Genomic DNA, 16,273 nt, shown 5'->3' with positions numbered 1-16,273 from the left:
CAGTGGAGTAGCTAGGATTTTGCCATCATTTGGGGTCTCTGGGGGCTTGTCTGCTTTAGGGGCCCCTGCATTTTGACATTCGACATTATGGCAGGAGATAATGGCGTATTATTTAATGTAAAAAAAATAAATTCGAACACTCATTTTTGAGCCCCCCCCCCCCTCACCTCAAGTGGGTGCCCAAGGGATCTTCAAATTCTTCCACCCCATTACCCACCATAGCCACGCCACTGACTATGGTACAACCATAAAACACAAACATGTTACCACCACAATAGAACCAAGATACAACTGGGATAAACACATAGCCTTTTAATAATGTTTAAAATCTGGCAATCACTTTCAAAACTCACTCATTTTTTAACCAACTGTGACAATGTAGAAACTTTTGATAGAATTCTGTTGTGTTTTAAAAATAAATCCAGGTGCTGTTCATCATAAGAATATTGTTAAAACGAAGACGTACGTCATTGTATTGTTATAGCATTATTCTTTAATCATTTTTTGTTGAAGCTCTAAAAACTTTTGTTCTTACTACATTGTAAGTAGAGGCCATCAAATGGAGATAAACCACAATGAGTTTTGTGCAGTTTTATTATTCGAAATTCAATTTCATCATCACTTTAAATAGAAGGGAATTCCGATTGTGGTCTTTAGAATACTAACCATTTTATTTTAAAATTTCATATTTGTTTGAATACCAATACACTATTAAATTTTTTTTTTAAGTTCCAGATAGCCTTGTAGACCTATAATCCTCTATACTAGTGAAAGCGTATGCTACTGCTACATCATGGCAAAACCGTTTTACTGTCAAAAGAGTTGAGCCGAAGGCACTTCGAACGCTTGTAAGCCTCATTGAAAAAAGCGCTCTGTCTAATATAGGTCAAAGTCTGAGAGAACAAAGCACTCTGTCTATTATAGGTCAAAGTCAATGTCTGATTGAACAAAGCACTCTGTCTAGAATAGGTCAAAGTCTGAGAAAACAAAGCACTCTGTCTATTATAGGTCAAAGTCAATGTCTGATTGAACAAAGCACTCTGTCTAGAATAGGTCAAAGTCTGAGAAAACAAAGCACTCTGTCTATTATAGGTCAAAGTGAATGTCTGATTGAACAAAGCACTCTGTCTAGAATAGGTCAAAGTCGGATTGAACAAAGCACTCTGCCATGGAGAAGCCCAAGCTAGTGCTCATATTTAACACTCTATTAAATACATGATCAAAGGCTGAGCACACCGGGAACTATTTCCATTTTCAACAACAAGCTAACCATGCAGGACTCGCCATTGATAAAACAGCCCCTTGAGGAACGGCGCCTAAATTATCGACAAGGTCGTGGAAGATTTCTTACAACTCCTCACTGTGCAATGTGAAAGCTCTCGCACTCCCTTACACACTCCCAAGGAAGTCTTATGTTGCTACTTATTTAGCCTTATCTTTTCCTCTAGCGATCGTTTCCACCCGAGTGCCGCGTTGAGACCAATACTTGATACACAACTGCGATTACAGGTTTGGCATCTGTAATCACCAAACGCTGTAGCACTTTCGCCCTTCTTTCTACTTCTGGTGTGTACGCCCGGAGGATTCCAGCTACACGTCACCTCAGCGTGGCACCTCCGTGGAGACGTCTAGTAGTGGTACTAGATAGACCAACTACGAGTAGCGAACCAGGCCCTTGCGAGATTCCCTGGGTGAGCTTTTTTTTTTATCTCACTCGGGGTAGGGATGGAACAAATAGCCCGCACCCCAGTCCAAAAAGTCCGCCACGCCGTTCCACAAAAGGAGCCGTCATCAGTGTCCCGTTAGCTGGAGTGGCGGTCCCTGCACGGAACAGTGGCGGTTACAGTATAGGAATATGAGGTAAACCTCCCATGGTCAGTGCTGTTCTCGGCCACTTATAGCGAGTGGGGCCCAGGCACGGGGTCGGTGCGTTGTGTACGCGGTATGGTCGACCTACCCAGGCAGTCACTATGGCCACTACCGCTGGAAGCCCTCAGAGAGGACAGGGGTGAAGAGCCTCATTCCCAGGCCTGGTTGTTCAACAGGATAATGGCGCCCTCGTAGTCGCCGATTCCCTACTGGACTTCATTGAAGGTGTGTACGCCGTCTGCAATTCAGGAACCTTTTTTATTGCTTACTCTGGAATTATTCCATTCTATCCAGTGCCTCAATTTCCCAACTGTTGGTGTCAATTTTGAAGAGCTTCATGTCACGTTTGCATAAATCAGTATACCTTATAAGTGGGTGACCTGCGGCTCTCCTGCCTTCTGTTAGATCACCATACAGAATGTCTTGGGAATGTCGACCTTGTGGCATTCTCTGAATACGTCCAAGCCAGCCAAGGCGTCTACTGCTGATAACAGTGCGGATGTCCTGGTACCCTGCTCTTCACAGTACTTCCTCATTGCTAATTTTATCTTGTCAGCTTACTTTAAAGATCCGCATTAGGCATCGGAGGTGAAAGATATTCAGCTTTTTTTCCTGCCATGAGTAGGTTGACCATGTTTCTTGCCATGAGTAGGTTGACCATGTTTCCTGCCATGAGTAGGTTGACCATGTTTCCTGCCATGAGTAGGTTGACCATGTTTCCTGCCATGAGTAGGTTGACCATGTTTCCTGCCATGAGTAGGTTGACCATGTTTCCTGCCATGAGTAGGTTGACCATGTTTCCTGCCATGAGTAGGCTGACCATGTTTCCTGCCATGAGTAGGTTGACCATGTTTCCTGCCATGAGTAGGTTGACCATGTTTCCTGCCATGAGTAGGCTGACCATGTTTCCTGCCATGAGTAGGTTGACCATGTTTCCTGCCATGAGTAGGTTGACCATGTTTCACTACCGTATAGCAGAGTGATCATCACGAATACAGAAGTTCAAAAACCGAGTCTTCACTGGTATTTCAACTCGAGAACCCTCGGTTTGAAAACCAAGCACGTTATCACCCGACCACTACGGCCCAGAACCTACTTAGAAGATAAGATAAAAAAAAAATTGTGTATTATTATTATATCAGATTTTAAGTGAAAAAGTAAATAATTTTTAGCCCTTGTCAGTCAGTCAGTCAATGAGAGAGGATCTGGACTTTCTTACTATATCGTACATAACCAGCACCACATCTTCAAGTTACGCCACTGATACAGTGATTTAAGGGTTTCTCATTGTGACCTGCACCTTCAATTGGAAAAAAAACATAAGCATCTACTCTGTGCTGGAAGGGTTGACAGAGTTGTATTGCAATATGTCAAAGTTCGCCCTCCCAAGAATTTGTCCGCTTGTTTGACAAGCGCTCTTCCCCGGCGAAAAATCTCATTTGTCGTAATGCCTAGCCAAACAGTTTGCTAGCCTCGTACCCCGACCGAGCCCACTTTTTTTTGTAACCGCCGGCCGGGACGATAAGGGACGACCCAGTTGTCTTGGTTTTGACATTTGCCGCCCCGTAAGTTTCTTATTTGACCAAAACTTTTCACGGAGAGTCGATACAAACTAAAGACAATGTGCATGTAATGCCGCGGAGTTACCGAGTCCAAGCACACAATGCAGCATTTATGTGCACACACACACACACACACACAAATTCAGGAAAAAAAAGGAAGGGGGTTTGGAAACATTTATCTCTCTCCCCCTCTCTAGATATAAAAAAGCTTTACATTAGCTTCTACTTGCATTAATCTACTTACTTATCATTTTAAAATGTACCCTAGAGGTGTAACGGTGGCAAGTGGAATAAATGGTAAAACGCTGGACAGTGGTTGAAATGCTACATTCATTAGGCACGCTTGAGTTCACCCACCTGGATGGGTATCAGACATTACTTGGGAAAATTAAGTGGTTGGTCGTTGTACTGGCCACATAAAAACTTCGTTAACACTCTGTCATATAAACATATGACTTTTACATCACCGTCTCTATAGATCGCAAGGTCTGAAAGGCTACCTGTTTTTTGACTGAAGGTGTAATATAGTGTACACATATACAAACAAACAAACAAACAAAAACAACAGATTCTAAGCCTATTGTATATTGTAGAAAAAACAACTTCTAAAGATAATTTTTTTTTTTTAAAAGTTCAAAGTTCTGATGCAACGGCTTATTTTTTTCTGAAAGTGAAAAATGTAATTTTTAAAATCAACTATGCAAGCAGTTTTTTTCCATAAAAATTCAGCATTTTTACAACTATTCTATACTACTATTTTTAGCGGCCCCCGTAAGGGGAAAAAGCCGCTATTAGGTTTGTGCAAAATGTCCGTCTGTCCGTCTGTCCGTCTGTCACACTCAGATCTCGAAAACTAGAAGAGATATGAAAAATATTATTTCATCATTAAATCCGGCTTGAAAAGTTTAGGTGCAACGGCTACTTTTGGTTTTCTAAAAGCAAACCGTTTAATTTATAAAATTAATTATGCAAGCGATTTTTTCATAAAAATACACCAATTCTAAAACAATTACGTAAATGTAAGGGAGGCAATGTTACAATATGCTAACAAAGATGGACAATTTTTGTGTATTTTCAGTATCACTAAGTCAAATATATTTTTAAAATGTACAGGAAATGTTTACAACAAATACAAATAATAGTTAAAGACGTTTTTTCTGGTCAACTAGCTGCTAAAATTAAAAGAAAACATTTCTGTTTGTTTATAAAGGCTAATAATGCACTTTGTATGTAAATATCACGCACATTTTTTTAAATGGACTTTTTATGCAGCGATTTTCGTGCAGTAGCGTAACGTCGCAACATGATCAGGTGCTAAACCAATTCCTTAAACTTTTTTTAAAAATCAGATTTTATTTATTTTTTGTTTAGAGCCCCCATCCGAATAAAAGAAGCTTATTTTTGTGCGTTTTGTCTGTTGGTCGGTCTGTCCGTCACGATTAGATTAAAAAAACTAGAACTCTAAAAGCTATTGAAAATCTGATTTACCCTTTAATGTTCCTCCCATAACATCTCAATAGTTTTAAGTATCTAAAATTGATTGTTCCGGATTTTTTTGTGCAAAACTAATCAACGCCAACAAATGTTTGTTTGCTCTTCTAACTTATATTACATTCAATTTCCATGCTTAAACGTTGCAAAAACACATTATCAATAATATGTTGTTCCGTTTTTTATGTAAATAGCATATTAATGCTAAATCATAATCTCTATACTGACTTATATTTCATTAAGTGTAAAAATGTTCCGGATATTGTTTTATAAAACATGAATTATGCCTAATGATTGTTTGAAATCGCATAAGGCTTTTAAAAAAAGTAATTTACTAGAATTGATTACTGAAAATTACTTTTTAGACATTTAATTTTCTTGTAAAACATAACATAGAAGTTTTGTAATCGATAAAGAAAGTTCCGGATTTTGTTTCTTACAAATCGTCGCCAGAAATTTCCGAATTTCGCCAAATAATTGTTTGAACTCCCTCTTCTAATTAATAAACAAATAATCTTCTCATTTACGAAATAATGTTTTTACGGATTTTTATGAAAAATATTTTAACTCACTACTCTCTTACAGTACATTTAACTTTCTACCTAAAACATTAAAACATCTAATTATCGTTAATATTATGTTCCGATTTTTAAGGAAAACAGAATCCAAACACCAAAGTAAGGTATGAAAATCTCTCCACGTGGCTGTAGTACATCTAATTTTTATACGAGACCATCCAAAAAATTTAATTAACGGTATTACATTTATCTGAAATTCTCTTTTTCTTTTACTATTTATACAAACATCCGGAACAATCTATTATATAAACTTTTCAATTGTGTTCATACCTAAAAATTATTGCGATGTTTTGAAACGTAAAATAAAGGTTAATCAATTTTTAATAACTTTTAGTTGTTTTTTTTATATCAAGATAACGGACAGACCGACTGACAGACAAAACGCAAAAACAATGTGGCTTTGATCCTTTTTAAATAATATCTATTAGAACTCAGTGCACCAATGTCTATGAACCCTCGTTAAATATCTCGTGTAAATAAAGACATTTTTTTTATGGTACTGTTACTAGCCTATTGTGAGGTAATGGAATTTTTTTTCTTTGACGTCATATGAATGGACTCTTTAAATGTAATGTTAAAAGAACGCACTCGGTGCACCAATGTCTATTAACCCTCGAAAAAATTGCTTGTATTAATGAAAACATATTTTAGTCTAACTAAGCCGTGTGACGTAGTGTTTTTTTTTCCTTTGACGTCACATGGAATGAATTCTTTAAATGAAATGCTAAAAGAACGCACTCGGTGCACCAATGTCTATGAACACTCGAGAAATGGCTCGTGTTGATAAAGGTGATTTTTAGTCTAGCTAGGCCTTGTGACGTAGTGGTTTTTTTTTCCTTTGACGTCATATGGAATGAATTCTTTAAATGAAATGCTAAAAGAACGCACTCGGTGCACCAATGTCTATGAACACTCGATAAAAGGCTCGTAATGATGAAGGCGATTTTTATTCTAGCTAGGCCGTGTGACGTAGTGTTTTTTTTTCCTTTGACGTCATATGGAATGAATTCTTTAAATGAAATGCTTAAAGAACGCACTCGGTGCACCAAAGTCTATGAACACTTGATAAATGGCTCGTAATGATGAAGGCGATTTTTAGTCTAGCTAGGCCGTGTGACGTAGTGTTTTTTTTCCCTCTGACGTTTTATGGAATTAATTCTTCAAATGAAATGAAAAAAGAACTCGGTATAGTAATGTTTATTAAGCCTCGTTATGTGACTCGCGTTTAAAAAAGGAATGATATCTTGATTTAGATCTAATCTAGATTTTTTAAACTAGATCTAGATTTTTATTACAGTATATCTAGATCTGGATTTATATTCTAATTAAAATTATTTTAGAGTCTAGATCTAGAATTTCTAGATCTAGTTTAGACTAAAATAGACTAGATTAAGATGTAGAATTTCAATTTCTAAACTTAAAGTGTAAAAAAAAAGTGTAGATTTTCATTTCCAAACGTTTTGATCAATATTGTAATGTTTTAATATACTAAAACTAATCTACTATTTTTTTTATTAAATTTAAATTTACGGCAAATGAATCTTTGAAACATTATTACTTTTGACCATCGGATGGCTGCCTGGTCGTGCGGTTTGCGCGCTGGACTGTCGTTCAGATTTATGGATGGCCCAGGGTTCAAACCCTGCCCGCTCCCATCCCCCGTCGTCCTGCGGGAGGTTTGGACTAGGAAGTAATTATCTTCAACTCTGAAGGAACATCCGAAACGTGTAAAACATTTTACATCAAAATTAAATCACCTCTTGAATATTATTTGCGAATATGCAGATCCGACAGGGATCCGACTTCGACGGGGGCCGCCTCTGAGTTTGTGTAACACAAACTCTCTTTGTAATCTTGTTTTTTTTACGATTTTTTTTCACGAGGCTCTGAATAAGAGATTGACAATATACAAAACAGTTAGACCAAGAAGATAATTATAATAAATCAGTTACGCCAGGTTCACATCTAACTTCACCTTCACTTTCACCTTTTCCTTGGTCTGCTTGGCCGTTGGGGCACAAGATCTTTCAACCTTCTTTCTCTATTCTTCTCGGTCATTTGCCTTTGAAAGTATTTCATTCTGATATTCTTTCTGAAAATATTGAAACCTGCCTTTTTACCTGCCTGGGTGGACCACTTCGGGGGCCAATTTTGAGTTTATGTTTCTACACAAACTATCTTTGTAACCTTGTTTATTTTTTATTTTTTGATTCAATAAATTGTATAGTAGTAAAAAAAATAATACAGAGAACAGAGTTTCAACCCCAGACCTGTGAGCTCAACTCTATGACACGCATTTTACTTCTGGGGTACGAAAGGACCAAAAGGTATCCCTGATCCTTGTATATCTTAGCCTCCTGATTCGGGTTTCATCTTTTAGGTCTGCTCTTAAAACTTTTATTTTTGGACGGATATAGTTCGATTTTTTGTTATTGTTAGTTTCAAATACTTAGCCAACAGCAAGCTAGACCAGTCTCAAGAACTGTTTAAGGGGACATACGAGTCGGAAAATGACGAATTTTTATTTTTTTTTTCGATTTTTTTTTCTTTCAGATTTTGAAAATTTAACCTTTTTTTTATATGAATCATATTATATTTTAGCATAAAAATGTTTGTAAATATGTGTATTTTGACTTTGAACATGTACACCTTTTGGTGATTATTTACAAATTATCGAAATTTATCAATGTTTACACCTTGGATACGATATTACCAATCTAACAAAGCTAGGACCATGATACATCAAAAGAAAGGTCACGATCCGATTTATATGTTTATCTGGGGTTCAAACTAATGGATTTATATGTTTTTTTGTAATTCGTATTTTTCCGAGCTATATAATCTACGGAAACTTCCTTATATGGCACATCGGCAAAACTCGGAAAAAATCGACTAATCAGAATGTGCCGTTTCATCCGGAAAAGGCGTTTCAAAATGGCCGACAGCGTAAACACATTCTTGTAGTGAAAGTCAATGAAAGCCTTGCACAAGACAGTTTCAGTTGTTTGGTATTTGTAAACATCAAAGAAAATATCTTTTACATTAAAATGCCTCGACCAAAGGGACGAAGAATGCTAGAGAAGCTCAATAAAGCCAGAAATGTTATGCTATCTGACAAGCTGCGTGGAAATTCCTCTAGGTCTAGGTCTAGTTTAGATCCAGCATCAGAAGGACAACGTGGTGCATCCAGATCGAAATTAGACCGTCTTTCAATAAATACTGATGTTCCAAGTGATCTAGATCTACAAGAAACAGAGCAATTATGGACTATTGCTAATACTAATCAGCTTACTGATTTGATGTCGGATGCATTATGCCCTAATTGTTTTCAGTCAAGTTTGACTATTAGACTAGAGTTATAAAAGATGAAAACATGGGGTTCGCATCAAAGTTGAAGTTATGTTGTAGATCTAGTAGTTGTGGATATACTAAATCAAAGTTTTCATCTCCAAGAATACAAAAAAGTAACTGTTCAAATGTTGCATTTGAAATAAACACCAAGATGGTTTTATACAGCCATGAGATAGGAAAGGGTTTCACTTCGCTGCAGACATTTAGCAGCGTCCTAGGAATTTCTGGAATCAGCCAGAGAGCCTTTAAAGACCATGATAATAAAATCACAGGTATGTTAAATTACACAATAATCTACTATTAGAATTATTTCTTTAAAAATTTTAATCTTTACCATATTGCCATATAAAAATTATAGATCTAGACCTAGTAACTATAGATCTAGAATCTAGTCAATCTTTACAAAGTTCTAACTTTTGATAAAAAATACATGTAGTATGATCACTATGATGATATGATGTAGCCAATGTAGGCTCTCTAGAGATCTAAATCTTTTTTTTTTTTAAAGTTTATATATATTATATATATATTTATAAATCAATTTAATTAATGTTTTTTGTTTTTTTCTTCAGACTGTGAAGTGGAATCTGGGGAAGACATGCTCTACCGCACAGCCAACGCCATACGTCAAGCTTATGCAGAGACGGATGATGACATTAGGGAAGCCATTGAACGAGGAGAAAACCCTTTGATTGACATTTCAGTCAGTTATGATGGGACCTGGCAAAAGCGAGGCTTTACATCGCTTTATGGTGTAGGTGTCTGCATCGATTTACTAACAGGTCTTGTTGTCGACTTCGATATTAGATCTAAGTACTGCCATGCATGCCACATACAGAAAGCTGAGAGCATGAACGCAACTGACCTCGCAGTTTGGAAAGAACAGCATGATTGCTGTACTAATCACCACAAATCCAGCAAGTCTATGGAACAGGACAGTGCTGTAATTCTGTGGAATCGTTCTGTGGCAAAATATAATTTTAGATATGTGGAGATGCTGAGTGATGGAGATTCTTCTGCTTTTAAAGCTGTGCTTGAGTCTAAGCCATATGCTGATAAAGCTGTTACTAAACTTGACTGTATCAATCATGCCCATAAACGTATGGGGACAGCGCTTCGAAAACTTGCCAAAGAAAGCCATCTTGGTGGCAGAGGAGTTGGCAGGTTAACAGAAAAAAAATGTGACAGTTTGCAAAATTTTTATCGTGGTGCTATAATAGACAATATTCCAGATGTGTCCAAAATGAGGAATGCTGTTTGGGCAGGATTATACCACTCCATGTCTACAGATACTGAACACCATCATCGACAATGTCCATTAGGAGAAAATAGTTGGTGCTGGTACCAACAAGCGATTTCGTTGGGACAAGACCCTGACAGCCACTCTAATCATAAGGCATCAACATTTTTGTCTCTAGAGGTGGCTCACAAGCTAATTCCAATTTATCAAAGAATGTCAGATGAGTCCTTGCTTCAACGAATGGCTCATGGTGGTACTCAAAACAACAACGAAAGCCTTAATGCTATGATTTGGACGAGATGTCCTAAAACAAGTTTCATGGGACTTGGCAGAGTGAAAGGCAGTGTTGCTAGAGCTGTGTCAATATTTAATGCTGGCGCCAATGAATTGATTAACGTGATGAATAAGATGCATATTGATGTTTCTTATGTAACATTAAATAATTTAAAAAAGGTCAATGATAAAAGAATTATTCAGTCTGACACTACTAGACACTACTAGCCAAGAGGATTATAGAAAAAGAAGAAAGACTGTTTCTTTAACACGGTTTGAAAAAGTCAGAGAGGAATTGGCCAAAGATGGGAATGTATATGGTGCTGGTGCTCATTAGCAATACTACTGTCAATATTTTTTTGTATTATATAATTTTTTTTGTTTTTATTCATTATTGTTAGAGCATATTGACAGTTTAGTTGCTGTTTTAATTATTTGAAACAAAAATGTAATAACTAATTTGTAGCAAAATTTAAACAACACCATCTGATTATGTTTATGTAAATAATATAGATCAACAAACTTTTTCAAATATATTATGATACCTTAATTCAAGAGAAAATGTTAGCAAGTTTTATCTAAACTGACAATTATATATATGCTATCTAAAGAACTCCCTAGATGAATAGTAGAGATATAACAGAGCTACTGAACAGTTATCATGAGTTTCAGATTTTGAGTTAGCGCTTTTTTCTTATTTGACATTGTTATATATATGACATTTTTTCATTTTAATCTTCTGTGAACTTCAAGCAAGCTCTTTTCTTTAGTATTTAATATTTATTGTTGCAAATTGTTTGGGTTTTTAGATTGCACACCGGTACATCCTACATTCTTATCAAGTTTTTTTTTCTTTATGGTTGCTAAATGTTATACCCGGTATATAATATATTATTTTATAATGTAATCTGGATGGAATATACTAAATAGCTATTTTTAAAAGCTGCTATACTAAAGTGTAAATAACATATATTTGCTATTCAGTGATTTTCTGAATAAATTTTTGTAATTGAATTTTTTTTCTTTCTTTTTTTGTATTTTTGTATATATCTCTATCTGCCAAACGCTAAGGCTCTGAAACTACTTTTGGAACTTATTTGATATTTGGCATAATTATTCTGTACATATATATCTACATATGCATGCAAAAACTTTTTGATATTTGCGTAAGTTGGATTTTTGTTTGAAATACTACTCTGTAATACAATTGCGTACAATTTACGTTTTATTATCCCAATTAGTTGCTATACTTATATGAAATTTAGAATATGCTCTTTACTAAATATAGCTATTTTTATTATGTTTTCAGATACTTATTATACTAACCTATAAATTACATGCATGTTATCTAGTATTTTCCTGACAAAATTTTTGTAATTGAAATTTTTTTTTTTTTTTTTTTTTCATTTTCTTCTTTTTTTGTTTTTGTATTATACCTCTATCTGCCAAACGCTATGGCTCTGAAACTACTTGAGCTACATACTTCATATTTGGCATACTTTTTCTGTACATAGATATCTACAAATGCATGCAAAAACTTTTTGATATCTCAATAAGTAGATTTTTTGTTTTATATGAAATTTAGAATATGCCCTTTACTAAATATTGATATTTTTTTAATGTTTTCAGATAGTTATTATACCAACCTATAAATTACATACCTGTTATCTGGTATTTTCCTGACAAAATTTTTGTAATTGAAATTTTATTTTGTTTTTTTGCATTTTCTCCTTTTTTTGTTTTTGTATTATATCTCTATCTGCCAAACGCTAAGGCTCTGAAACTACTTGAGCTACATACTTCATACTTGGCATACTTATTCTGTACATAGATATCTACAAACGCATGCAGAAACTTTTTGATATTTGAAGTAGTTTTTTTGTTTTAGCGTTTCAAAGTTTAGAATTATGAAATATTTATGTATTTTTCATGGTTGCAACACTAAAAAAATCATTAAAAAAAGACAATAAAAGATAACAATATTTCCCTTCATGCGTTTTTAATACTTGTCATGTATGATATTTGTGTGTAAAAATTATTAATTTATCTTAAGTATTTTTTGAGTTATAAGCTTTTAATTATAGTTTGTTTGGCGGCCATCTTGGATTGTTTCCATGACAACCAGTAAAGTTATAAAGTCAAAAACTATATTTTTTCAATTGTTTAATTAAGTACTATTAAGATAATATAAAATATTTAGTCTAAATGGAGAACTTTTTTTTTTCCTTCTTTCCGACTCGTATGTCCCCTTAATTAATTTGATGTTATTAAAATGTTCAAACAGTAAACACTGCCAAAGCCTGGGGACCAGACAAATCAAGTTGAAAACGTGTAAAGCTATGTGCGGAACAACTTCCGTATATCTTCTGTGCTATATTCAACAAGTCCTTGCAAACGCTCAAAATACCTAGCTTTTGGAAGACACCTGAAATAATTCCAGGGCCTAAACAGTTCGTTCATTGCTTCCATGTACGAGTTATGTCCCGTAGCACTTATATCAATTCTAATGAAGTGCTTGGAGAAAATGATTCTAAACGCCTACTGAAAGAAACACGTCTTGACCCGCACCCGTTTGCTTACAGTCAAGAAGTACAGAAGATGTAATAATATTGTTGCTGTTCGTCTATACCAGTGGTCTTCAACCTTATTTGGCCTACCGCCCCCTTTTGTATTTTTTCTATAAAAAAATCCACCAGCGCCCCCCCCCCTCTAAGAAAAACACTTACAAAGAATCGTGAGAAGACAAATATGAACAAAATGTCATCTATTTATTAATTTTTTATCCCGAATGGAAGACGACCGCATGACAAAGTCGATCTTCTTTGGCGAGCTTAGAGTAGGACAGAGTTACAGAGGTGCCCCCCGTAAGCGCTATATAGACCATTTAGGCGCCATTTCACCCTCACTGGCATGGAGGAAAGTACCTGGAAGCATTCTCTGGCAGTAGATGGCCTCTGGGAGAGGCAGTTGGAGAGATCTCACAAATGCTGCGGGACAAACATTTGGGACTCAAAGAAAAGCCATTATTGACAAGCGCAAAAACAAGGAAAGAAAACTTAATTAGACCGCCAGCAGCTAACGGCTTTGTCTGCTCGAAATTCGGGATAATATGCAAGTCACAACTAGGTTTGCGTAGTTATGTGAACCACTGCACTCAGCCTTAATCTTCGGAATCGAAGGCATTGCCAATATTATCATTATACAAAAATTATGTCAAATAATTTGCAGTGATAACATACAAAAATTAATCTCATTGTCATGACTTTCTTTCAAATCCTAAAAATAGTCCCCTTTTAAATTTTTGAATATTAGGACCTACTGTTTTAAGTTCAATTGTAAATTTAGTTATATTTTTCATATAAACATTATTATTGCTGAATTCACTCCAAATGAAATTAAGCTAATGGGATCCCTGTGCCTCCTGCAGTCTGACAATATTAGAAAATTCAAGCTTTAAATTAGTCAAAACAAGGCGAAGGTCTCCTCTACTGGCTACATCCAGTCTATTTCTTTGCTTCTTCATTAAGTTGGTTACACACTAAATCTAGGTTAACCATGTAGGCTATGTGATGGAAAAGCTAAAACGTAATTTAAATTTCAACCAAAGTTAGGGAATTTTACTGAAACATTCAAATGCAGCCTTATCTCTTTCGTGCTTCCTATGTTAGCATTCTTTTTACTGAAGACATAATTTTGTAAATCTTTTTTGTCCTGCAGCTCAATTTGAACATCGGTAACAGATGTTTGATAATTGTCTTTTTTTTTATTTATTTATTTACATTCTAAAAGCGAATCGTAATTTCTTCATAGAGCATTGTTGTGTGAATTGCAGATATCGGTGTCTTTATGCAGTATTTCATTTGTTAACAAACAAGTTACGTGAGATTGTAAAACTCTTTAAAATAGATTTAATATCTCAATAAAAGAAAAAATTATATAATCAATGAAAGTCCATTTCTTTTGTAGCAGTCGAAGGTTGGTTTCATTCATTTGCGTTTCTTTTGTAGCAGTCGAAGGTTGGTTTCATTCATTTGCGTTAGATGCCTACCATAAAAAAAAATATTTGTTAGCCTGCTTAAAGTCTTCGCAAACCGTTGAATCTTCCTGTTTCTCAAAGAAAAAAAATTCAAAATTGTATTTAAGGGCTGAACAAAACGAGCAATAAAAAAACCTTTTCGAAATCCAGCAAACTTCAGTCTACAACAGCATCTAACATCTTTTTCATCAATTTTCTTTTACTTATTCACTAAAACTCTTTGCAATATTCCATTACATGCTAGTGAGTTATCACAACACTTTGTTAATGTTTTTTGTTGTTAACATTGTTGTAATATATTTCGGAGGGGTTTTTAAAATCAAAATCTACCTTAACTGTGCTTTTGGAATTTGGGGATTGTCGTTTGCATCTTGTTTGGTTTTGTTTTATAGAAGAGGGGGATTTAACTGCTAAAACCCCTGGTAGGGGGTTTGAAACTCAAAACCCCCTGGTAGTGGGTTTTAAACTCAAAACCCTCTTGTAGGGAATTTTAAACTCAAAACCTCTGGTAGGGGGGTTTTAAACTCAAAACCCCCAGATAAGGGGTTTTAAACTCAAAACCCCCTGGTAGGGGGTTTTAAACTCAAAACCCCCTGGTAGGGGGTTTTAAACTCAAAACCCCTTGGCTGTGCTGGGGCAAGTGATGGTTTAGTATTAAAATCTCACCTAAAATAAACAAACTCAAAGCAAAAAATCAGTCACTAAGTTTCAATTTCATTTCATTTTCATTTTCGTTAACTCAAGAGATCTGAGATAAATCATTGATATTTTATTTCCTGTATTCGGAACGTAAAAATATTCATTTTATACAAGTCCTCCTATTCTTCCATTAGGTAAATTGTGCAAAATCAAACATATGTATACCTACAAAAGGGCTGAGATATCGTCACTATGGTAGATTTTTTTTGCGTTAGTGATTATCGATCAGGTAATCCTCTTTGTTCCTTAACAAAATGTGAAAAAAACAACAACAAAAACAACGAAACTCTCCCTGAGAACTCAGACACAAATAATGACAAATATGAAATAAACAAAATAAAAAAATGTATTGATATTTTTTAAATTAAATGTAAAAAAAAAAATAATAATAGAAAAAAAGGCAAAGTTTTGGTAACTGCAGAGAACATTGAAATAGTCCAAACTCTTAAGTAGGTAGGCCTACTTTCTTAGATGGTCAATTTAATTTAATTTCTTCTTCGTTCTCATTTTAAAGCTGGAGGTTTCAGACATGAAGTCCTATGTTTGATATAACCTGCGCAGTGGTTTAACATCAGGAAGTTTTCTCCATACTGGCTTGTTCTATGTAGGGCTGTTCTTACCAAAAATATGACTTTTAAATAAATTGTTCTCCTTTAGTTTTACCAAAAGCCGTCTTCATCTTTTACAAAGCTATCATCTGTAGACCAACTCTTCTAACATGGGAGCATTCCAACATTCTATATGCTGACTGCTGAGAGAGTCAATGTGATAATTGAGAGCAAGTAAGATCTTTTGGATCCACTTAAAAAAACAACAAACACCTATAGTAGGCCTAGGATCACTGGCGGATCCAGGGGGAGGGGGGCGGTAGGAGCGATAGCCCCCCCCCCACACAACTCGGCCGACCCACCCCCGAAAGGGAGGGGCGGACGAATTTTAGATTAGAATTCACACAATTTGTATACGAATTTATTACTTAGGTTAATAATATATATTAATTATTTATATTTTAAACATATTTTTAGATTATTTCGCCCCCCCCTCGAGTATGTTGGCCGATTTGGTGGGGTCGGGAGGGGGCGATGACATCAATTCGGCACCCCCCACAATAAACTTTTGAGTGGGGGGGGGGCGGTCCAATTTATTTGTAGAAATCACAGCTTGCTAACAGAAT

At 35.5% G+C, this 16,273-nt stretch overlaps 1 protein-coding gene across 1 annotated transcript; it reads left to right on the top strand.

The window, feature by feature from the left end:
• The first annotated feature begins 8,036 nt into the window (after positions 1-8,036).
• Positions 8,037-12,351, top strand: LOC129926955 (uncharacterized). Its single transcript, XM_056033757.1, has 2 exons — positions 8,037-9,123; positions 9,424-12,351. Exons 1-2 carry the CDS (start codon positions 8,874-8,876, stop codon positions 10,590-10,592), a joined length of 1,419 nt encoding a protein of 472 aa, XP_055889732.1. The 5' UTR covers positions 8,037-8,873; the 3' UTR covers positions 10,593-12,351.
• The last annotated feature ends 3,922 nt before the right edge of the window (positions 12,352-16,273 follow it).

The sequence above is a fragment of the Biomphalaria glabrata genome, chromosome 6 (genome assembly GCF_947242115.1).
Source record: "Biomphalaria glabrata chromosome 6, xgBioGlab47.1, whole genome shotgun sequence".
Classification (NCBI taxonomy): Eukaryota; Metazoa; Mollusca; class Gastropoda; family Planorbidae; genus Biomphalaria; species Biomphalaria glabrata.
Note: the sequence above shows the minus strand (reverse complement) of the source record. Positions and strands in the feature narration are given on the sequence as shown.

What these genes read in the sequence shown, in the direction of transcription:
- LOC129926955 (XM_056033757.1), top strand. Translation starts at nt 8,874, where the DNA reads ATGGGGTTCGCATCAAAGTTGAAGTTATGTTGTAGATCTAGTAGTTGT. An exon ending in CCATGATAATAAAATCACAG is followed by an intron (nt 9,124 to 9,423) that starts GTATGTTAAATT and finishes TTTTTTCTTCAG; the next exon opens with ACTGTGAAGTGGAATCTGGG.